The 23,655-nt window shown below is 44.3% G+C and overlaps 1 protein-coding gene across 4 annotated transcripts in view; it reads right to left on the bottom strand.

The window, feature by feature from the left end:
- Positions 1–23,655, bottom strand: part of GNB4 (G protein subunit beta 4) — a 57,617-nt gene that overhangs the window by 4,980 nt on the left and 28,982 nt on the right. The window contains exons 1-9 of one of the 4 annotated variants that reach the window (XM_035334966.1): positions 23,464–23,600; positions 7,593–7,693; positions 5,436–5,474; positions 4,613–4,719; positions 3,220–3,283; positions 2,259–2,421; positions 2,010–2,076; positions 1,694–1,895; positions 306–522 (exon numbers count right to left, since the gene is read on the bottom strand). In XM_035334966.1, the coding sequence (XP_035190857.1) occupies positions 306–522; positions 1,694–1,895; positions 2,010–2,076; positions 2,259–2,421; positions 3,220–3,283; positions 4,613–4,719; positions 5,436–5,474; positions 7,593–7,649 (916 nt within the window). In that variant the 5' untranslated portion in view covers positions 7,650–7,693; positions 23,464–23,600. Of the gene's footprint in view, positions 1–305; positions 523–1,693; positions 1,896–2,009; positions 2,077–2,258; positions 2,422–3,219; positions 3,284–4,612; positions 4,720–5,435; positions 5,475–7,592; positions 7,694–19,741; positions 19,863–23,068; positions 23,202–23,463; positions 23,601–23,655 lie in introns of those variants that run through there. The other 3 variants (XM_035334967.1, XM_035334968.1, XM_035334969.1) reach the window with 3 other exon arrangements.

The raw sequence follows: 23,655 nt of genomic DNA, 5'->3' as shown, positions 1-23,655 counted from the left end.
TTGATGGGATGTCCATGACTTCAGCTGCTGCTCTGCCCTCCCAGATAAATCTTCACACATGCTAAAAGACGTAACTCAACATCCAAGCATGCTATTTCCTTTACTCTCAGGAACCATAACCAGAGCAGCCGTATCAGGGAACACAGCAACGAGGTGTCACAGTGCTAAAAGGAGCCAAGCAGAACCCGTTACACCAGCAGTAAGCCCTGACAGTGAGCTGCCCCTGCATTTTGCATAGATTTTGACTATCCACCTCCTGCTCAGGAAATGAAAAGCTTCAGCTCCTTGCAGCTCCATGCACTCACCTGCTCTCTCCCCTTTCAGAGTATCCCACACATTGCAGTTGAAGTCATCGTAACCTGCTAGCAAGAGGCGACCGCTTTTTGAGAAGGCTACAGAAGTGATTCCGCAGATGATGTTGTCGTGCGAGTACATCATTAGCTCCTGGTCTGCACGCAGGTCAAAGAGTCGGCAAGTGGCATCGTCAGACCCAGTGGCAAACGCATGTCCATTGGGAAAAAACTGAAAGTTTTAATTGAGAGACGGGAGTTTGACATCAGAAAAACACATTGCTCATGCGTTATTTCAGAAACATCACAATATTATTTTGCCAGGCTGACCTGACAAAGGCCGAATGATGTATTAGAAAAGATGTGCTTGTTGAAAGCTGCACATACACAGCTATGCAACAACACACTTCTAGACTAGCACTGTAACACCTGAATGACTGGAATCCTACCCAGACAGCTCCTGCATGCAGTGCAAGGGGAGTCAAAGGGGATGTAACCAACTCCTGTACAACGAAGCAAAACGTAGTTATTGGTGTCCTGGCTGTGGGCCGGGAAGACCTGGGCAAAGCGGTGCACAATGTTCCATCGTGAGATGGTCAGCCAGGTTGGCTGAGCCGAGACAGAAGATTGCAAGTAAGCAATTCAATTTCCAAAATCTACTCCAAATCAGTCAGTCTTACAACAGCCATATTGATTGAAATTGGAATGAAAAGAGCTCAACGCATCTCAGGATTCAGGTCTAAGTATAGGAACTGCATGTTTCTACAGGTCATGCCTTTGGTATTCTCTCAGCCTTAATAATTTTTCATGTTTATCAAAAACAGATGCAGCTAAGACTTAGATTTCATTCCCTATTTGTCACAGCTTGTATCTTGCAGATCAGAACATAGTGTTACTATGACAGGGGAGAAACATAATCCAGTTTATAAATATTACAGACTGATTCCAAGGATGAATATTCAACATAAGCACTGATTTTAACTTTGCCTTGAACACATTTCACTGAAAGCTCTTTTCAACAGAAAATATCAAGTACATTTTTCTTTAACAAAAAGGTTTAAGAGGAGGATGCTTGGCTATTCCGCTCCCTCCCGGCATATCACATTTATCTACAATTTCAGTTTTAACACTTTGTCACATGGCTAAAACTTCCTGTCCTCTGTTCTGTGTGTCTTAAAAAAGTAAGGTCTCAGCTGCTGAACAAGAATGTAGCTGACACTATTCCAAGAACACTTCACTGCATCACAGATAATGGTAATAGTTACATACAATTTAACCATCTTTACCCTATCAAGATAACTGATTTTAAATCAAGGCACCTCAACAGACTGTGAGTTAGATTCCTGACACTATAACTTTTATCCTCCCCCGATTCCCATGCAGAAGTACAAATGATCACTTACACAAACCGCATTGATGTCTGACACGTGCCCTGTGAACGACTGCCTGCACATTCCATCTCGAATGTCCCAGAGCTTTGAGGAGGCATCACAGGCACCCGAAACAAAAGTCCTCATATCTGGGCTTAGAGAGAGACTCATCACATCACCAGTATGCCCAGTGAACGTGGTGGTCTGCTGACCAGTTTCAATGTCCCACAAAGCGCTGCAGATAAAGTGACAGCATTAACACAAGGTTGTTGTTTATTTGAGAGCTTAAGTTTTAAATGCAAATTAAGGCACTGAGAAAACAAAAATTAACAAAAGCCCCAAAACTCACCAAGTGGTGTCTCCTGAGCTAGTGACAATTTGGTTGTCATCTAAGAAGCGACAACAGGACAAATATCCTAAAAACAGAAGAAAGATTCAGACTCAGTTAAACTGAAGATTAAAATCCAGGAGTAGTTATTGCAGTTCTCCCACAGCTGGTCTGTGGGCCAGAAAAAACATTTCACACTCCAGCACATCTCAAGGCAAGACTGCTTCATTTGATCCAATAGTAAAAATCTGAAGCAAGAATAAGGCTGACCTGTGTGCCCGGGCAGCTCTCGGCTCACTCTCACATTGCCCTCTCTGGTTTTCAAGTTGTATATGGAGCAGATGTTGTCCAACCCACCACAGGCCACGTAGTTGCCAGACGGTGCGTACGCACAAGTCATCACCCAGGAGGATCTCAAAGGAATGGCATGCATCTTCAGAAAGAAAGAGCACATGAGTGCTACATCACACCTTTGCTCTCACGTTTTACTGAGTTCATTCAGTCATTTCATGAATTACAGCAGATTAAACACACCGATCAGACTGTGTACCGTAAAGTTCAGCGACTTGATTCTAGGATTATATACAACAACCTACGTTCGTACACATACAAGGAGGAGAAATACCGGTAAGTCTCCTGTGAACATATACAGAACTTGTGTACGACATTATTTAATAGCAAAGCTACTCTAAACTTAAACATTTACAAAATGTGTTTATTCTACTTTTATTTCTTTACCCAATTCTTCTGTCTCTGAACTGCAGGTTATAAAATGGGATGGTAAAATGGGATGGTTGTGTCCAGGGAGGCAGTCAGTTTACAGCAACAGATCATCTCCCCACCCTCTACCTAAGCTTTCCTCCTTGAATAGCCTTTTTTTTCCCTCCCCCTTTCTCTGACCCCACAAGCAAAGCATTAATGTAAATTCTGAGGTTGTATATTTCTACGATTTAAAACCAAATTAGTTTTGTAAGCAACAACTCAGGGACAGATAAGAATAGCAAACTAGAGTAAAGACCTTGCTTATTACCAAGAAGTACTACTTCTGAGGAACAGCCTACAGCGTATCTCTAGCAAGCAGCTAGTCACGAAGAGCAGAAAAAGGATTGTTTTTCTCATGTAGACTGCTTCATTTCGTTTTTGACTTGCAAACATGGAAAAAATAGTCACAACCTCCCTAAAACACGCAAATTATGCATGAATTATTGATGTGAATTATAAATAACTCTACCTTATTTGTTGTATAACTATCCCAGATAATTAATTTTCCATCTTGTGAAGCACTGACTAGTAGCCTAAACATAAACACAAAGTAAAATAAGTTAATATAAAACAAAAAACAATTTCTCAAAATAGACGTATATCATGCATGATTATCAAGTGATTCAGAAAGACTTTCACTATTGACATTTGCCTTTTCCTTTTTTTTTAAGTACAATGTTTGTTGGATAATCTGCAAAGAACTATGTATTACATCACTAAAGAAACCCACATCCAAAGGGGCTCATGATTAACGATGGACAAAAACAACTTAAAATACATTTTAGAAACTCTCTCTACCGCTGCTTTTGTTTTTTGCATACAAGTATTTTAACTATAAAGCTAAAAAATAAACATAAATAAATTTAGCAGAAAAGAAGCCTTATTCTGGAAGCAGATTCTGGATGTCTCTTTCCGGACTATACGTGGGAGAACAGAGCCCACGGCTCTGTGAACATCTGACTACCAGTTACTCTAAGGCAGAGTAACATAACTCCATCCTCAAAGCTTTGTACCTTCTCCTTGCTAATAAAAAGGGTTTTTTCAGTTAGCTTGTACAGTCTTGGAACTCTTATGACAGAAGTTACGTTATTATCTAACATCATGGAAAACGCAATATTGATCATTCCAGAAATACGCCTCATCACATACCCTTCTCTGCTTAAATAGATTCAAAGAATTCAGCCAAAACTAAAGGAAAAGGCAAAATGTCTGTGTTAAGAACTAGCAAGGCACCTCTCCTTTCACTCTATGTTTTTCTATAATTACTACACGATCCTCATCAGCTTTATAAAGGCAAACTATAGAATAAAGAATGAGAGTGTTGGGGATTTCACCCTGAAGAAGAGAAGGGTCTGGGGTGACCTCACTGCACCTTCTCAGTGCTTAAAGGGGGCTCATAAAAAAGCTTTTTGCTCAGGCAGACAAGGACAGGACAAGGGGGAATGGTTTTAAAGTAAAAGATGGGAGATTTAGATTGGATGTTAGGAGGAAATTCTTCACTCAGAGGGTGGTGAGGCACTGGGACGGGCCACCCAGAGAAGCTGTGGATGCCCCATCCCTGGAGGTGCTCAAGGCCAGGTTGGATGGGGCTTTGGGCAGCCTGGGCTGGTGGGTGGCAACCCCCTATGGCAGGGGCTTGGGATTGGGTGATCTTTAAGGTCCTGTCCAACCCAAGCCATTCTATAACATAGCCAAAACCAAACAAATGAACAAACCCACAAAAATCCCACAGTCCAGGCCTATGATCCCTCCCCAAAATGCATCAAGACTGTACCATGTGGCTCACAAAACCTGACACTGTTTCAAGTAGACATCTTATTTCTAACACTGAAGTCACGGGTTTACAGATCAATTGTACAAACCTTGAGTCAGATCCCCAGTGCATAGCATAGATTTTGGCTAAGTGACCTCTAAGCGTACGCCTCGTTCGCATTTGAATTCGACCCACTGAGTCCAGACTTGTTGTGATCTAAAAATAAATAAAACAACCCCTGAGATACTGAGGACTATTTTTAATATACAAGATAACTGAATGCATTTGAACTTTGATTAAAAAAATAAAAGCTATCTTGGAATGCAATATAAAAAGAAGCATGCTAGTGTACAACCCAGGATTAGTTCCATGTAACAATGGGGAAACAGATTTTTACAAAAATACCATTCTTCCTAATGGCTGTAACCAGAGCTTCAGAAATCTTTTGAAGATGTTACTATGCTATACTGAGCCTAATTCAGATTATCAAATCTGATTTTTTTTTTTTTTATTAAAACCAAGTGAAGAAAATCCTCCAATACTTACTGCATTGTTACTTTTTCAAGCACGGCCAAACTTCAAACACCAAGTACATTTGTTTGCAAAATAAAGCAAAAAGACAATTTTCCAAGTTTTCTAAATATAGTAAATACAATTAACACACTCTATTGAGAAGGTAACTTGGAAGCAGGACATAGTAAGGTGGTGGGGTGGTGTTTTTTTGATTGACTTGGATTTTCTGGTGTGGCTGTTTGTTTTTTAATTAACTATATAAATATACGGTACATCTCCCAGTTCTTGTTCCACCTTATTCTTTCAGTTACCAAACAAGAACATATTACAGTCACAAACTGTAGGGTTGTGTGGTTTTCATGTCCTTTTTTCTTCTTTAAATGTCAAGGAACAGCCTGTACACCGAATCAAGAACATACCTGAGCAAGAGTTGTGTCACTACATGCTTTCCTTGCATCCTGAAACAAAAGAACAGAAACAATTTGAATCTAAAACACAACACTGAGCATCAAACTGAAGAGTAGGAGAAGAAGAGGGACTTACAAAGAGCCATGTCCCAGTAACCTTTGAGTCTCCCTTTCTACAGAATACATGATTCAACAGCATTTGAAGTTCTGTGTTGTTCCTAATGTTCCAGTGCCTACCCCCTTCCCTGTATCCCTTCCCTGGTGCTGCTCTGCCTGCTCAGGGTGCACTGAGCACCCAGGGAAGGAACTGGTCCAGCTGAAAAAACAACCACTTGCTCTACATATTTAGCAGTCTTTGTGCTAGATGAGGCCCTTGTATTCACCCCCCTTGGCATCGCAGGTGTGACGACGCCAGTTATGAAGGGCAGGATCTGGGGAGTGGGACAGACAGCGGGCTCACAGAAGCTTAAGCTGCTGATGTATTTCATACTAAATGAAGAAAAATTATTCTACAATTTCAGTAATTTCCTGGAAAGGATGGTGCTCAGATCTCCATACAGATACTTGGCTTTTTTTCTTTACTTCAGGCTTACTTTCTGCGTATTATTCAACCCTACCCAGAGACAGACTTTATTTTTGTTTGCACAGTAACAGATTGGACACCTGAAACAGGCGAGCACTTCTGGGCCTAGCCTGCGATGCCCAGATTTCGCAAAACCAGATTTTGGTTACAACTGCTAACGCACAGCACTCCTGCAACTCAGACTTCAGTCTTTGCAAAACAAAATACAGAGACACAGTCAGCAACCTCTTCTGAGAAGCATGGTTTAAAATAACTGGCTTAAAATCAGAGACAAACTCTATAGTGCCATTTAGAAATAAAACTATCAACAGCAGTACTGAAGGATCAGCCACAAGAACCATCCTAATTCCCTGTAATTTCCCTGAATACCATTCAACTTCTGCAACCAACGAAGCATGCACGGCTGCCTTTACCACTTCGTGTGGCCCTCACCCCAAACAAGTGTCCTACTTGTACGCTAACGGTAACGTCATCTTTGAGAGGAGGAACAGAAACATTTGCTTAGACATTTTGGAACTGAATTAATGCACTCAAACTAGACTCTTAAAACTTTAAAATATCTAGCTTGAGAGTTCCTTGATATGGCAACTTTAATAACTTTTAGTGTTTACTTTGACTACCCTTTATAGCTTTTCTCCCAGAAAGCAAGCTTGAGAGTGGATTAAGTCATCTCAACTTATTTTTAAAATGTCTGAACTGTGGAAATATTTATAAAATGTTGACGTCTGGAATCAGGAGGGGTTTAAAATACCAGAGCAGTAAATCCCCTAGCACACGGGACTTACTTCGCTCACAGGAAGAAACATGCTGGATTTTAAACAACTTTAATTGTTTACTTTAGCTAAAACACTTGAAGATGTTCAACATGAAATTAATTCTGAATGTGATCTTAACTCAACATAGCAACTTTTCTTAAAGAGAACTATTAGCAACACCTGTACTGAGACCAGTACTTGCCAAATGATTGGCAAATTTGCACGTAAAACGAAGTTTTAACAGGCCATTTTAATTCTCACATTTTAAATGTCTATTCTATATATGCATCATCAGATTTAGACTTTTACAGATTTGTTTTTACAGATTTTTTTTTTTAAATTTGGATAGAATCATTGGTTTCATAGCACCAAAAATAAAAATGCCATCCACTCCTGGAAGGTTCTCTCTCACTCTCTGTGCTTTGATCTGCATGTCTATCAAGATGTCTCTCACTTTTAGCGCAGAAGATCTTCTAATACCCTTCACCCCAACTTGTTATGTCGGAGTTCTAGAAGTTTGCTGCTCACTTCTTTTTTTTTTTTTTTTTAAATCATAACCACAAAATTTGCAAAGAGGCACACACCCCTACAGAACCCAACAGAACGTAGTACACTTCCATAGGAAACTAAACATTTTGTTCAAGGAGATGCTAGGAATGAGTTCCGTTACACCAATGGCTTACTTTCTGATTTCTTTATTAAACAAATATTCTGAAAGTATTTAAACTCTGCATAATTTAAACGGGAGCAAGTAATAGAGATGATCTTTACACTTTATTCCTTTAAAAGCAGGAACGTTATCATAAAAAATAAGAAATTAGCAATTCTTACTCTGATCTGATTTCGCAGCTGCTCCGCCTCCTGCCGCAACTGTTCCAGCTCACTCATCTTGCTTCAGTCTCTATTCCTCGCACTCCACTGGTGAAGAAAACCTGCCAGTAAGGAGGAGGAGAAAATTTTCAGTATCACGCTGTTTATTGTTTTTAAAAAAGCAGAACAAAACTACAGGCCTGTATTTATTGTGCCTATAAGAAGGCTCCAAACAGATATTCCCTTTAGTGCAGTGTCCAGTGAATTCAGTGAGACCCAAGGTACTGCTATTGCCGAATTACTGTGAAAAGTACAATTAAATTACATGCATTTTGAATACAGAAGGAACTGTGAACAGAAACACCCGTAGTACTTTATGAAAACATTACGGAATGCATTTGCATTTCAGCCTTCACCCACCCTGAAATCTCCAGGAACGTCAGGCTTCACCCCAAGATGGCAACAGAGAGCAAAGGCTGAGGCGGTGGCTTTAAAACATTTAACTTTAAGCTCAGCAGTGCTGTGATACAAGCACCCTTCTACATGGCATCCAAGGCAGTTTTCATGTTAAAGGTGAAAATCTTGAACCTTAGATTACAGCTGAAACAGGTTTTCTACAATTTTCACCGTATTTTCTTGGGCAAGACACAACGTAGGTTTCATTTCAAAAGCACACACATAGTGAAAAGGGAAAATAAAGAGGGAAACATCCATAAAAGCAGCTTCATGCTGTGGGGTACAGCCAACACCAGTTCTCATCTCAACAGGGACATAAAGTAACCTTACGAGAAAAGGCCAAAAAACAGTAAGACCAGATGCAAGCACAATTTCAGGTTAGATTTTTTTTTTATTTTTTTAATCACATTTTGCATGTGGTACGTTGCAGTATGCTGAACAATTTCCTCAGACCCATTTTCCTCTTTACCCTCAGTACAGCAGCGCAACCAAGCAACACAAGGGAGACCTCCCAAGCCTACCCACATGCACTCCAATAACCTCCCAGTGACAGGGGACCCAGCCAGACTCTTGCTGGGGAGCAAGCCAAGCACGTGGTTGTCTCTTTTTCCATGACAGCAAAAGGACACCAGAAAGGCTGGGAGGTGGTGGGGCCAGGTCTCCCACTGCGTTATCTTTAAAGTAAACCGAGCACACTTCTAGCCTACAAAAGAAAGAAGAAAGCCAAGCCACTACTCACAAAATGCAAACTGAGGGAGGAAAGAGAAGCTACTCCAAACGTTGTTCTAAGTGTTTTAATTTAAACATGAGAGAGAATACAGTAGTGCCCACCCAATTTAATTCACTGAAAAGTGACGGAAATAAAGTCTTTTTCCAAATAAACCCACCGACACGTAAAACCAGATCACCTCCAAATCCAAAACACCCTACACCAAGAGCGCAGCGGTGACTTCGGTCTAACCAATACTTTCAGCTATACCTAAGCAAACTGTGAACCCTACCTTCCCCTTCCTTAAGCCTATGCCCACCAAGAAGACACTATCGCCCACGTGTGAATATTCTAGGAGACTATTTTATTTACCACAGATGTCCTATTTCAGAAGCCCAGGCTATTTAATGATGCTTAGTTCACAGCAGGCATAAAATAAAGTTAATCAATACGCTGATGTCCAGTTTCAAAACTGAAATGTTAAAAACCGCAATCACTTTAGCATGCACGTTCGGCACTTCAACCATAAAGGCAGCGTTAATGACTTTAATGTCATTAGTATCAGTACTGTTCATCCCCAGCGCCACTTCTGTATGAAGCTGCACCAGCAGCTGGCCAGCTTCAGATGGTGTTTCCTGTACACATGCATTGCCACGTGGGCATACTCCAACTTCTGACCCCTTCTCACTCACCTGTATCAAGCTTAAGAATTGATCCCTAAGCAAATTAAAGGACAACGACTTTTTTATTTTATTTACAAAACCATGGTTAAAGTTGAGAAGCCCTGGCAGTGTCAGCATGTTCTGAAGTCTGCAAGGTCGCTAGTGCTACTGCTCAGCGGGAACGTGTCGGTGCTTCGAGGCCAGTCTGCACCTCGACGAATACAGCCGCTCCAAGTCACACGAATTAGTACGGAATCTAGATTAACTTAAGCTAGAATAACCTGGTTTTAAAGTTCCTTTCCAGTTCGCAGCAGCTGAACAGCAACCTCTTAAGCCATATACAAACACAGGGACACTGCAGCACGCACTCAGAGCTCAGTGCAACCACTGACCTGAAGCGTACCCAGAGCTCTCTGCTGGCCGGGCTGGCTGCAGCTCCCACTGAGCTGCACACATGTTCAAATGATCACCCACCACCAAATATTTACCAGGACTGCGAGCACAATGCTTCCACTTGGGATTTTTTTTTTATATCCACTATTTCAAGATGCCCGGAGGAAATTACAGAAATGGAGTGGGCAGGGAGGAGGCTCTCAGACTCCTCCCCAGACGCAGGCAATCTCCACGAGCAGCTCTCCTGACCGGTGCCACGATCCCGACGGCACGGTACGAAGATCCACGCACACGTGGGTTTGTGTCTGCTTTGATGCTACTGGTGCTAGAGATATGCTTGAAGACAGAAAATGACAGGAAACCAGAGCCATGGCGTAGCTGTGCGTGCAGACCACCACCCAGACGAGATGTACGTGCTGTGATCTTGTTTCTGAGCACATCAGCGAGGTGACCAGCCAGCCACGGCAAGAAGACGAGCTGAGCTGCCCAGTGGTAAAGGCAGGCTCCTGTAAATCTCTCTGCTGCGTGAAGAAGCATGCCATCACCACAATCTTCAAGTAGACTATTTCCAAATGCTGCCAGCCATCAGATAAAAACCATTTGTTTTTTTATCAGATTAAATGCTGTGACTGCTTTCTGAGGGATTGCAAAGAGCAGAGGTGATCGGTATCACAAATTCTTCTTCACACAAGGGATTAGTGAAAACCTCCTCGGATTCAGATCTAACCTGGACAAAGGTTACATCGGACATGTCTGTTCTTCTTCCCCTCCCAGAAAATGAAATGCTACCAGCCAGGAAGGAGTACTGCTCCACAGCCTAGTGCACTCATTATTGCAGACATGAACTTCCAAGCCGTACCATGCTCTGATGTGCACTCAACGAAGCCATCAGCGCCCTCACCACAAGCAGGAATGGATTCCTGTCGTCATCTCAAGGGACAGAGGGGAGCAGGACGTCTACTTCCCTAACTTATTAAATTTTTAATAAATGTCCAGACAGAGAAAGAATATTCTGAGTTAAATGAAATGCAAAAGACCAGTGGAAGCTGCTTTTCAGCACTTGCAGGTAGAAACGCTTACAAAAAAGCCAGATGCTTCCCTTCGCATGCAGCCCACGATGCACTCTGAATAATGGCATCTGCTACGGTGAAGAGGCCTTGAGGGGATGAGCAACAGGAAGTGGAAGAACTTTTTAATAACACCGCTAGCAGGGGGTGCACTGCTGCTAATATCCAGAGCAATCAGGAAATGGGGTCAAGGGCTTACCGCGCTTCCCATCAGAACCGACAGCGGGAGCGTTGCGAGGAGCAGCTACGTGTAACCACGGCGGCACATCTTGGCCTCCGTAATGTGGCGTCACTGGCAGGCTGCCCTGTGCCTCTGTGCGATTCCTCCTCAGTGGGCAAGGATCAGTTAATTCAGTCACACCAAAATAAATTCCCCCTCCTCGAGGCAATCTAGTTAACTAAGGATTCCACAGCTCGTCTAGAGGCGTGACAGCCACGGCCAGGCTGAGCGCTCCAAAGATGAATTATTCCTTGCCCTGTTCCTGATTCAGCACCTGCATCACTTGCTAATGGTTTAATTCTTCGTTATACGGGCAGGCAGTGGCAAATTACCCGAAGTTCTCATCCTGAAGGCACTTTCTCTGTAACACATGGATTCAAGCAAAGCTCTTCTCTCTGCAATGCTCACTCCAAACGCACTCGAGGACGCGCTGCATGGGGCTGCTTGTGCACGCACCTGCACAAGCGGGGCTGCGGGGTCTCAACTGGGGGCCAAAAGGGAACCCCCCCGTGCTCCGAGCTGGGGAGCTGAGTCAGGGGCAGGGAACAGACTCAGCTCCGGAGAGCCAGGAAATGGGCTGATCCTTGGCAGATTGCTGGAAGAATAGTCAGGCGTGTGAGGATAAGAACCTTTAGTTCTACAAAGTAGAGCTATTTCTGTCTCAGAGAAGATTACAGTTTACAAACTAAGATGTTAAGTAATTTGGTTTCTGAAAAAGATGGACTTAAAATGGACTTTTTCAGTTGCCACAGTAAGCTTAGCTTGTTCCCATGTAAAAAAAACATACAGACAAGGCAAAAAAAAAAAAACAGCTAGAGGAGTGTAAATACGCTCCTCCCCACAACAAAGCACTGCTATTTTTGTACCAAATATAAAGAGACTAACGAGACAGAAAAAAGAACAGTCTGGCTGCCTGGAGTCTTAAAAGCTATCCACTGAAGGATTATTCAGGCAATAACTGGATTCTGGATCAAAAAAACAGTCTTTTAGAATTTAAATAAGTGCTTAGCTATACATACCAGCTCTCAACTTTTCAAGGCATATGCAGCAAGATCTCACAAGTGGTAAACACAGCAGCAGCAGAAAGTAAGACAGGAGGTTTCACATAGCTTTCATGTGATCATCCCTACCAGTGATCACACAGGTGGCTAAACATAAGGAATGCTAACTATAGCACTTCACTAAATATAGGAAAACTGCACCAGAAATACTCCGCATCTCTCTCAAGCGAGCTATATTGGTAACTCAAATTCAAGCTTCACAAAACCTCTGCACGCTGAAGTTGCCTGGATCAAGCTACCTGCCCCTCTGCTGGAACAGATGACAGCGCACACACGTTTTGCTGTCTCAACAGTGTTAGGCGACGGGATTCTGTCTCCAAAGCTGAGTTCTGGCAGCATATAGAGTAATAGTTTATATATTCAGGACGTGCCGAAGAAGAATTTGATAAAACATTTCCTCATCTGGTGACACTATTCGAGACTTTGGCAGCTCTGCCCATTCATTTATATCCCCCCAAAGCCACGAATGGAGAAGAAAACTCCACAGGTTTTGTTTCCTATACTCTGAATGGAACAGATTTGACATATTTAAGAACTGCTCAACTTCTATAGACTTTGACACAGTGGACAAAGCCTTACATGAAGTAAAATCTCTGGCTGCGTAACAGCCATTCAAAATAAATGCATCGATGTTATCCTGTAATTACATATAAACATATAAAAAGTATTCTTATATTCACATATAAAAAGTATTTTAGTTTGAGTTTTATATATTATAATTACTATTATAGAGCTGTTTGAAAATCACATGCTCTCCACCGAGTAAAATTAACTATTTAAGGTTTGGGGTTGTTTGTTTTTGTTTGTTTGGCACTGTTTGTTGGCTGTATGTTGTCACTAAGACTCACAGAATGGCTGAGGTTGGCACCTCTGGAATTTGTCTGCTCCAGCCCCCACTCAAGCAGTGACACCCAGAGCAGGCTGCCCAGGACCATGTCCAGGAGGTTCTGAAGGTCTCCAAGGAGGAGACTCCGCAGCTTCTCTGGGCAGCCAGTGCCGGAGCTCCGTCACAGACACAGCACGGAAGTGCTGCCTGGTGCTTAGACAGAACCTCCCGTGCTCCAGTTTGTGCTAAAGCTAAATACTCTGACATGCAAGCAGAGAGAGGCCTGACATCGCAGTACCCGAGGCCTGTCACTGTGTGCTTTGTCCTCTCCGCCCAAACCTCCTCAGCGCATTTCCTTCCCTTCTGTACCTCTAACAAATACTTCACGTTAGCTGCAGCGTACCATCTCAGGTAGTTCAGTAGAGAAGCAGAATAATGATCAATTAAAATAAATAACATTCAAAAAGTAAGTCTGCAAATCCTAACCAAATCCCTTCCTTAAGCCTACGTCTTTGTGTTTTCATTCTGTAGCCCCGGCGAGCTGCTGCCCAGCTGTCGGAGCGCACACATAGGTGTAAAGCGGGGCTCTCCAGTGTTTCACAGCCCTCCGGTTTCCCCAAGAACAAAACAGGAAACGGGCCTGGGTGTGACCTTGTTCTCTGAGGTCACCGCTATTGTTGCACTTCTGCACATTTTGGAAGTGTTTTAAAGCGATATGTCTCCATTATAGCTTTGGTACAAAAACAGGAAATAATCAACCAACGCCTCTAAGAGGAAGAGGACTAGCAGAACTTATTTAAACAGCCATTTCTCTACCAGATACCATGCTGAATTTGAAGGAACTGTTGAACGTATGTGCTCAACGCTTGGTGTACAGCTGGAAAGCACAGGCTACAAAAGAGACCCACGAGCAACCAAAAAATCAGCAGGGTAAGACAACAGCCTGGTCTCTTTGGGTGCGACTCCAGCAGGCGGCACGCAGCGACGTCCGGGGCACAAGGCCGCCACCAGCCGCGTGGGGCTGGAGATGTTGGGTGCTCTCCTTCCTGCAGCCACACACTCCAGCCCCTCCACATCAGGAGGAACGTCAGCCTCTGTCGTTGCACACACACAGCTACTCAGCTTGTGGTTTTCATGTACGTTTGGAGCAAAGCCTGGCACAAGAAAGAGTTCCTATTTACTGCAATAACTGCCCGGAAACATTAACAGGAGCAACTTCAGTCAGACAAATACGTGAAAGTTCACCTTCAGAATCCAGTACTGTATCAGCCCACAGCAGTTGTCACTACTACAGGAGAGCAGAGGAAGCGGCAGCCCGAACACGCCTCACGCCGTGCTCGTGGGTTTCAGCCGCCGCCAGCCGAGCCGCGCGGGCACACGGCGCACACCCAGCCTGCCGAGCTCCCGCCGCGCCTCCTCCACCGACCTCCGCCTCGATTACAGTCTCCATGGAGTACAAATAGATTGACAATACAGAGCTCGTTGACAGCAGCCACCAAATGTGCAAAGGAAGTCATAGGGTAGACATTAGTGTGAAATAAAAAATGATCAGTGGCTGCAGACTTTTAGCCTTTTACATACAACAGGTTGCCGGCTTACTAGAGCAGTGTCTTAGGCTGAGAGACATGAGAGTTTATTCCTAAAACCCAACTTAAGGTCTAAGCCAAGTTCATTTGTAAAACAGCCCCAAATCCCTTACTCTTCTTTGCCAACACAAGCTAGATTCTAGAAGAAAAAAAAAAAAAAAACAACAAGAAATTCAGTGTTAAGCACAAGGCTGACGAAAGCACAGGAAGAAGGAATTTTTAAACGTCAGTCCAAAATAGTGATTTTTCTAAAAGTAGAATTCTTGCATCTTATATTCATGATGTCACTTCCAGGTCAAAACATTTCCGCATGTAAGCAAAATTTCTTTAATCACACTCCCCACAACCAGAATTTCACATGAAATTCACGTTATGCTCCCTTGTGACAAAAATAATGACCCGTGAAAATCTAGTGCAGTGACCCCAGAGCACTCCCCTGCTCGATGAAGTGTCATTGGGTTTGCAATTCAAAATGTCTAAGACCGAAGCAATAAGATACAACGCTTAGTAACGAGACAGAGACGGTTCCAGGCCAACTTTTTCCTTGGAAAGACAAGTGGACGCACAGAGTGAACCATGTATGCCATGAGTTTACTTCCCTCTTCAAATATTCAGCTATACCCAGACACTACTCCATCAACTTGTCCAGTGCACTTTCCCTAGCAAAGAGAGGCCAGTTCAAAGTCGTTTGAAATTACTTACACTTAAATCCATCTCAACAAGCTGGATTTGGGACTTTAAGAGGCTGGTGCGCTGATACTTACTCGAGTGGCACAGGACCCTTTCACTCTGTAGGGCCGAGCAGCGCTGGGCACACAAAATCTGGTGCTGTACCCCCAGGCACAAAGCACCACCCGAGCAGCCCCATTTTTTAAGGGTGTGCAGGCTGCACAGACACACAACAGGCACTAAGCACACAGCAGATTTAAGGCTCAAAGTCAGTGAAGATGCACGCTTAGAGAAACAAATGCTGTCAACAAGAGAAGTGCCTGGGTTCCACCAGATTGTTCACTTGACTCAACTAATTCCTGGCTGACAGCTTTTCAAAGCAGCGCGTTCTCGCACACTTCAGGAGCAGAAAGCCCAGCAGTACCAGCTACACATACACATTGCTTCCTTTCAAACGCATCAACCAGCTTGGAGAAAAACGCATTTGATCTATAGATAGGCTTCTGCACCCTTCCCTCCTCCTCACCATTCAGCCCGACACACACGCTCCCTTGGTACCGGAGTTACAGCGAGGCATTATGCAGCGCTCATAATTACGCAGCTGTAATGTTTAGCATACAGCTGTACTCTTTCAGAGGAAAACAAGGGAATATAAACATTTGGGTTTTATACTGATTATCCATAGATCAGATAAAGCTATTGCCCTCACGTCTAATTTTGAGTTTGCTTTTGGTTCACAACACATTTCTGGTCAACAATTTGTGATTCAAAGCCACAGAAATTAAGCTGTCTCCCAGACTAGAGCTGAGGCTACTTTAGTAGTTTGTATATATATAAATATTTTTTTAAGACATGACTACTACCATAGGCCTTTAAAATCTAACCATAGCCTCAGCTTTACACAGCATCACTGAATGACTGGAAAACCCATACTAGAAAATGAAGGGTGTTTTTCACCCTTCCTATTGCACATATGGGATTAAGAGTACGCAGACTGTGTAGCTCCTCCCGTACCACTTGTGATGAGACGCAATTTCATATACTGAATGTATCCTCTTTGGAACTACTCTTGATGTGTCTCATGCAGTGTTGCCACTCCAAAAAAAAAAGAAACTACACTGAATACTTAAGGAAGATGCTATGTATCACTGTGCTTTTGAACTATCTTCACAATCACAGGGTTCTCAAAATAACGCCTGTCTTTATAGTAAGAGTATTTTTAACGCACTGATTATATCTAGCAGAAAACTTCTAGGCAAGATAAAAACCTTTCTTATAAAAAAAAAACTATCTAGAGAAAGCTGGCATTATACTAAAAGGAAGTTGTAAATCAAGCTTGTAATTCATTCTTTTTCACGCTTTTGTGATGCATTAAAATCCAAATGTATTTTTAGAGTCCCTATCCCAAGATGCAAGAAAAAAGAACAGATATGCTTAGGTAATATTAATTTACAGAGTGTAGTTGCCAAAAGTCGGAGATTACCTAACTGGTTATCAGAAGGAAAATGGTCCTAGATGAAGTTTCCAACAGAAGAGGATGGAAGAAAAAAATGGAAGGAAGGAAGTACAACACTCCCACTAGGAGCAATCTTCTTAAAAGTGTAACAGTTAAAAAGAAAAAAAGAAAAAATAGAGAACTACTTTTTTACGGAAGCATGACACTCCTTAGGTTATAAATAGCAGGATTCCCCTGCGGAGGCAAAGCCTACGGTTACAGACAGGAATGTATTTGCCAGGCACTGTTGCCACAGAAGAGCCCCTGGGTCCGCAGCGTGCTTTGCCAGAGGTTATCTTTCCAACCCACTGAAACTTCTGCTCTCATAAATACTTTCCACGTATCTCAGTAAAAGAGAGCTGGGTCCACAACAACCTGGTGAAGCACGCTGCCTCGGCTTCTAACCCTCCCCAAGAAGCAGGCCCTGTTCCCACAAATCTTCTCATTCTACAATCTGGGATGCACGCTCGATCATTTTCGATTTTTTTTCAGCATTTGTGGCCCAAAGATCAGTAGAAGTGGCTAAACGTTCTTAAACTCACAGTTCCAGAAGCTGAGTGGAAAGCAAAAATGCTCCGTGACTCAATGAAAAAGCAAACATTAGCAGTACCGATGAAACTCCTGAGTAATTTAACTGTTTGCTTAGGACCTTCGCCTTTCACCTGTCATCTTGTGAAAGTTACTGTGAAAGCCTGCGATGCAGGGCCACACTGCTTCTGCAGAGACTGAGAGCAGAAAATTGCTCCAGCTCCTGAATTAGCACCACTGGCAAAAGTCAATTTTCTTTTCTTCCATTCATCCCTTTTTAAAGTGCATGTTTTGCTTTTGATGCCCTCTATTAGCATTTGCAATGAAATATAATGGATGACAGTGGAAAAAAAAAGCAGTTTTAAACGACTTCCTGTCCCCTGCTACCTGAGCTGCTTCCTACTGAAGCCAGGGGAGCCGTGCTGACGAGCTGCCATAGCGGGGTAGTCATTTGCAGGGCTTTTGCTTTGGATTTGTAGTGCACCTTACCTTGCTGCGCTAAAACAATCCAGCTCCCTCTTTTGGGCTGCTCCCTAGATAAAAGAGTTTCCCCTTTTCTGTTGCATATCTTGGAGATAAAGACTGTGCTTGCAGGGCCCAGCACTGTAGTCGTACTTCCTGGCCACCTCATTCGCTGTGCTTTGGATTGTTTTTTGCTTAGATACCTTGCTTCCAGGCTAACAGAAGACTCCAGAAAGAGCAACCACAAAGGAGAAGTTCCTTGCCCTAGAAGCAGCAGCGAGCAGCGGTACTTAAAGGCAAGTAATGCCCTATACAGCACACCGACACCGCCGTGGGCACCGCTGCTTTTCTGCTCTGGCACGGCTAGGGGCAGCCAGCACCCTGCCAACTCCTTCCTACCTCTGCAGCGGAAGGAAACCGTCACCAACACTAGCAGTTTCTTGACATTCTAGATCATCTAGACCTAATGTCTTCCTGGAGATGTTCTACTTCCTTTGCTTCCCACCGCCAAAACGCACGTGGAAAGGAAAGGACTCACATTCTAATATACAAGATGAACATCTTTGCTTAAACCTACTTTATATTTTTTTTGGTGGATAGGATAGGGAAGCTTAACCTTTTTTTTTTTTTTTTTTGGTGGAGGGAATAGGGAAGCTTTAACAGAATAACCCTACTTAAAAGCTAATTTACTGTAGGTTTATTAATTTTTAGTACATTATATTGTGCTGTCAAAATCACCATAACTGATCAAAGTCACTAGATACACACTAAGGCTCCAAATATACAATGTGTTAAATGAGATTTTGACAAGCATCGCATCTATATATGTGGTCTGAATATTTGTTTCAGCTCAGAATCAACTAAGCTCAATTTAAATCAAGAATCTGAAAGAAAATGTCTTCCTTTTCTAAGCTAGGGATAAAATTGGTTTATATGAACAATCACCTAAAGCCATTAGTCGACAGAAAGGGCCACCAGAAGAAGACTCCAATCCAATATTACTTCTTTTAATTAAATCAACTTTAGATACTAAATGTGTTTAACCATTTTATACATCTTGAATAAGCATCTTCTATTTTAATGCATGATTTTAAATTCATACAAGTAGGTCAAAAATTGCTTTTTAATTTCCATCCAAACAGAAAATGACACAAATACAACTTACAGGAGCAGTGATTAGTGCAGCAGGAAAAAAATAATAATAGAGGGCAGCAAAAAACATATGCACACATTAACCCAGCAAGAATGGTCTGAATTTTTGGGTAGACCTGTGTGGATGCCAGGAGTTGATCCTTGTGGGTCTCTTCCAACTCGGGATATTCTGTGATTCTAAGAATCAAAGCAAGTTATCCTGAAGCTGCTTAGGTGCTCTACTCAAGCGCTGGCAGCGCAGGCGGCACAGCTCCCGCTCCGGGACATCGGGACTTCCAAGTGCCAAGAGGCACCCCACAGCGCCTACTGAAATTCACATGGCATTCCCCAAAGGAGTGAACTCTAGGATGCTTTACCTGTTGGTTTCAAAGGAGAATCTCAGTGCTAACTGCCTCAGAGTGCGTGCTCTGATGCCAGTGTGGCGGGTCTGGCTTTTTCGGGCAGTAACAATTAAATACAATTTCACCTGCAGGAGCCCTCCACACAGACCAGTGAGCAGAGATGCTGCCCACCTGAACTGGTAACTGCACTGCGAAAGCAAACCTAATGCCACCAGGGGCTGTTCTCAGAGCCAGCTGCAAGGAGGTTATTTGTTCTTTTCAAAGATGCCAAGCCAGTCATCAAGAGCAGCTCCAAGATCTTCAGTCCCATTTGAGAAACATTCAATCCTAAGATTTATGATGTTGTTTAAAATGAAAGTCATACAAATATAATTTAAATCTTAACATTACTCAGCTCTTTTAATAGTGTTTCAGAACAGCAGCACTCGCTATGACTCAAACACTTGGCTTATGTTGAAGGTCCATATGATTAATATTTGTCTGACATCCAACTCAAGAAGAAGGAAAAACTAGAGTTTGTCCAAATTAGCAAACCTATCTTACCTCAAAGTAACTAATTTTATGTGATAGGTGGGACCTGAACAGGACTTCTGCTCTACATTGCAGCCAGGTGCTTCTTTCTCTCCCCTCCTTTCCAGGGGAAGTCCTTTCACGTGGCGACAGCCTGCAAGAGTTATACTAACTGACCCAGAATTTGCTTTACTGTATGTCAGCATTTCACATGCTTTTGGAAGCTGAGACATCTTAAAGGAAGTGAAACTGTCTTCACTGACAAAGCTGCTTGCTATTAGATGGCCATCTATATATTTTTATTTATTTATTTATTAGTTAAGCCTTCAGATCAGCTCTCGTTCATCTGCATTTCCCCACACTAACTGCAGCAACTCCCAACGATCAGACCTTTAAGTAACATAGATGGCCTCCAAGCTGGGATCCGTCCGAAACCTGGAGGAGTTCACCTCTTGGTCTTTTCTTTCAGGCTCTCTTCAAACCTGGAACATTTTGTTGTTCAAACACTGCTGAGCATATCAGCACAACCCTAAACAGTAGAGATTTTTTTTTAAAATTACAAGTTGCAGCTTTGTATAGCAGTGCCTCTTGTTATCTAGAAAGCTCTATGGAGCTCTCTGGCCTAGGATCAGATATCAAACCACAACCTCAAGAGAACTGCATATGTTCTTGGTTTTCATGATCATTCGCTTTAGTTAGTTCTGTTTAGCATCTTTCACATAAATTCTATTACAAAACACCAGGTTACAAAATACAGAAGTTTCACACAAGAACACGACAACAACCTTAATTACCCACTTCGGCAGATGAAATAAGCGACAGGTCTGCACCCAATTAAAGGGAAGAAAAATGTTGGAACTAAGCATTTTTCTTCATTAGCAACATTATGCTTATTTTCTAAAAAGCATGCTCAAGGCACTCAGGAATTGCATTAATCTGCGGATCGATGTTCTCAGACACTGTTAAGGAAAAACCACGATCACTGCATTATCACTGTCCGCAAGCATCTACATTCCATGAGCAAGCGCTGCGTGGCAAGCTCGGAGACTCTGGATTTCTTACCAGCTTGATGAGACTTTTTAAAGTGACTCCTGAGATTAGAAACAATAAATCAAGTGACCCTGTCTTCAGTGACATGCAGTCTTAATTTATGGCTGTGGCAGAGAAGACAGTAACTGAGGAAGATTTACGATACACTGCATAGTTGTGTTTTTTTATTCCTTGTTTCACCTTCAAGATCCTATATTCATAAATTCTGTGGCATTTTAAAGGTTGCGTAATGTTCTAGGATGGAACTAGGCACTATTCAGTATTCAAAAATATTTTGCAAGGTTTTCTAATGATGTTTTTGAATCCCAGGTTTTTCTTTAGAAACTGTGTGGAAAACTGAACTACTTGAACAAATTAAACACTAGCTATGTTAGTGCTCGACTGAGGAACACTAAGACAGTTGAAACTTCCATTATCCAACATAAATATAACAGATTACATTCGAGGCCAACTATCTTCCACTTCAGATTTAAATGGCCTGACGGTCAGTCAAGACCAACCTTTCAAGTGCTCGGGAAGGGCTAAACATTCAGAGCACCAGTTACTTGCTGGGCCACTTCGACCATGCCAACTCACAGAACACAGCGAAATTCATCCCTGCATCACGAAAATGTGGGTTTCCTGCCTAACAGAGAAGAGGTATCACATAGCCCTAACTCTCAAAGATGAGTTTAACTCATCTCCACTACCTACTGTAAAAACTATTTTGAAGAATACATAATTGAATATTGCCTATATTTACTGTATTAGACACAATGAGATTTTATATTTGTGTAAGTTTTATATATATATAAATATAAGATCTCCCTCTTTTTCCTAGCCCTCGTCTTCCAAGATAAAAATCAGCCTGTCCTGTGGAAGCACAAGTTAACTTCACCGCTGTTATCACACACAAAAATCACAAACACTGCAGAAAAAGCACTGAAGGCTGCCATCCCGCTAGAAGACTTCATAATTTAAGGTGTTCTTTTTTTTTTAAAAAAAAAATTGTTGATATTACTATTAACATTATTCCTGAGTTCTCCCATTTTTAACAGGTAGCTCCATCTATCGCGCCTGTCATCTGACGGTCAGATGAGCGATCACCTTTTACATCACTGCCGTTTCCACCAGCAGTCAGTGCAGTTTTCGGTTTTCCCCTGCGAGCCGAGATGACTTTGCAGGCGCACGTCCCCACGTATTCCCACCGCCACCGACTCCCTGCCACAACTACTGGCATCTCCGGAGCCCCCGTTCATAGGCAAAGCCCAGGCAGGTCTGGCGGGCACACCGAGCCCGCTGACAGCAGCTCCGCGGTGCAGCGAGGGGCCCTGCAAACCGGCACCGACGCAGCGACCACCGGGGAGCACTTGGTGCCACGCAGCTGCCCTCGTCTCCCAGCCCAGATTCTCGGCAGAAAACAGACCAAGATTTTTTAAGGAAGAGACTGAAGTAGAGCACAGAACTGGACTGCACGCAGATAACCCACTGGACTCGGAGGCTCTGCCTCTCACCTCTCCCAACGCCTTCCCGGGGTTTCAGAGGCTGGTTACCTGCCTGGTCCCTCCGGAGCGCTCTGCCGACCGCTTCCCTCCCCTTCCCAATGACAGGGCAGGAGCTGCTCTCAGAGTATGTCACAAATTGATGCCAGATAATCAGATTAAACTCTAAGCAATTTTTTCCTCAGCTCATCCTTAGTTTTGAGATGTGCCACGCTCCTACTTCAGGACTGAAAACGAGCCTGGAAAAGCACCTATTTTCCAGGCTGCAACAACTGGCCTAATAAAGGACACGGCCTCTATCGCCCGCCTGTACAGGCAGCACGAGGAAGCGACGGGAGCTTGTTACGCTCGCGTAGCGTTACGCCAACCAAACTTGTTGGCTCGAAGCAATTCAGGCGCTTTTCAGTTTCTGGCAGAGAGGAAAATAAAAATTTAAGAAGGCGATGACCTCTGTAATAAGTGCAGGCAAAAAAAAGCAGATTTTGCGAAAAAAAAAAAAAAAAATCTGGCGGTGGAAAAAACGAGGTGCCAGGCAGCGGGTGCCGGCTCGCCCCTCGTGACTTTGCATTTTTTTTTTTTGCATTTTTCCCGGGGCCGGGCAGCACCCGCGGGTCCCCCCGTGCCGCCCCACGGCCGCTCCTCATCAGGGCAGGGCAGGGCGAGGTGCCAGGGCCCCGACCCCGCCAGGCGCTGGGCCGAGAAGGGGAACAAGCAGCGAGCAGCAGGGGGGCGCCTTCCCCCGCCCACAGCCCCGGGACCCCCCCAGGCGGAGCCGGTGCCCCCCGGCCCCCTCCCCAGCCCCTCGGGCCGGGCCCCCCCGGGGCGTTACCTGCTGGCGGCGGCGCTGGGGCCGCTGCTGGCGGCGACGCCCGGCTGCGCGCTCCCCCCCGGGGCCGGGCCCTGCCGCCTCCTCCTCTTCCTCCCCGTCCTCCCCCTCCTCTTCCTCCCTCCCCCCCCATCCTCCCCGCGCCCCGCCCGCAGCACGGAGCCGCCCGCCAGGGGCGGGGCAGCGGCGGCCGCGGGGCTCCCGCGGGGCTCCCGGGCGGGGTCGGGGCTTCCCCCAGCACCACCACCGGCACGGGCGACTCCCGGGTGGCCTCCGCTGCCCCTCTCCGTGGGCCCGGGAGAGACCGAACGGGGGGTGGCGGCCGCCGCCGCCCTGAGGGCTCTGAGGGCGCCGGAGCTCCGCGCCCCGGCGGCCGGGCGCGCCCCGCGGGGCCGTACCTGCGGGCCGGGCGGTGCCGGTGCCGGTGCCGGTGCGGGCCCGCGGGTGTCACCGAGCTGCCGCCGCCGCCTCCATGGCGCTCGGTCGCGGCGCCCGGAGCTCCTCCCCCGCCCGCATGGCCCCGGCCGCCGGGACGGGCCGTTGCCATGGCTGCGCTACGCTGACGTCAGAGCGCTTAAAGGGACAGCGCC

This window comes from Oxyura jamaicensis, chromosome 9 (genome assembly GCF_011077185.1).
Source record: "Oxyura jamaicensis isolate SHBP4307 breed ruddy duck chromosome 9, BPBGC_Ojam_1.0, whole genome shotgun sequence".
NCBI lineage: Eukaryota > Metazoa > Chordata > Aves > Anseriformes > Anatidae > Oxyura > Oxyura jamaicensis.
Note: the sequence above shows the minus strand (reverse complement) of the source record. Positions and strands in the feature narration are given on the sequence as shown.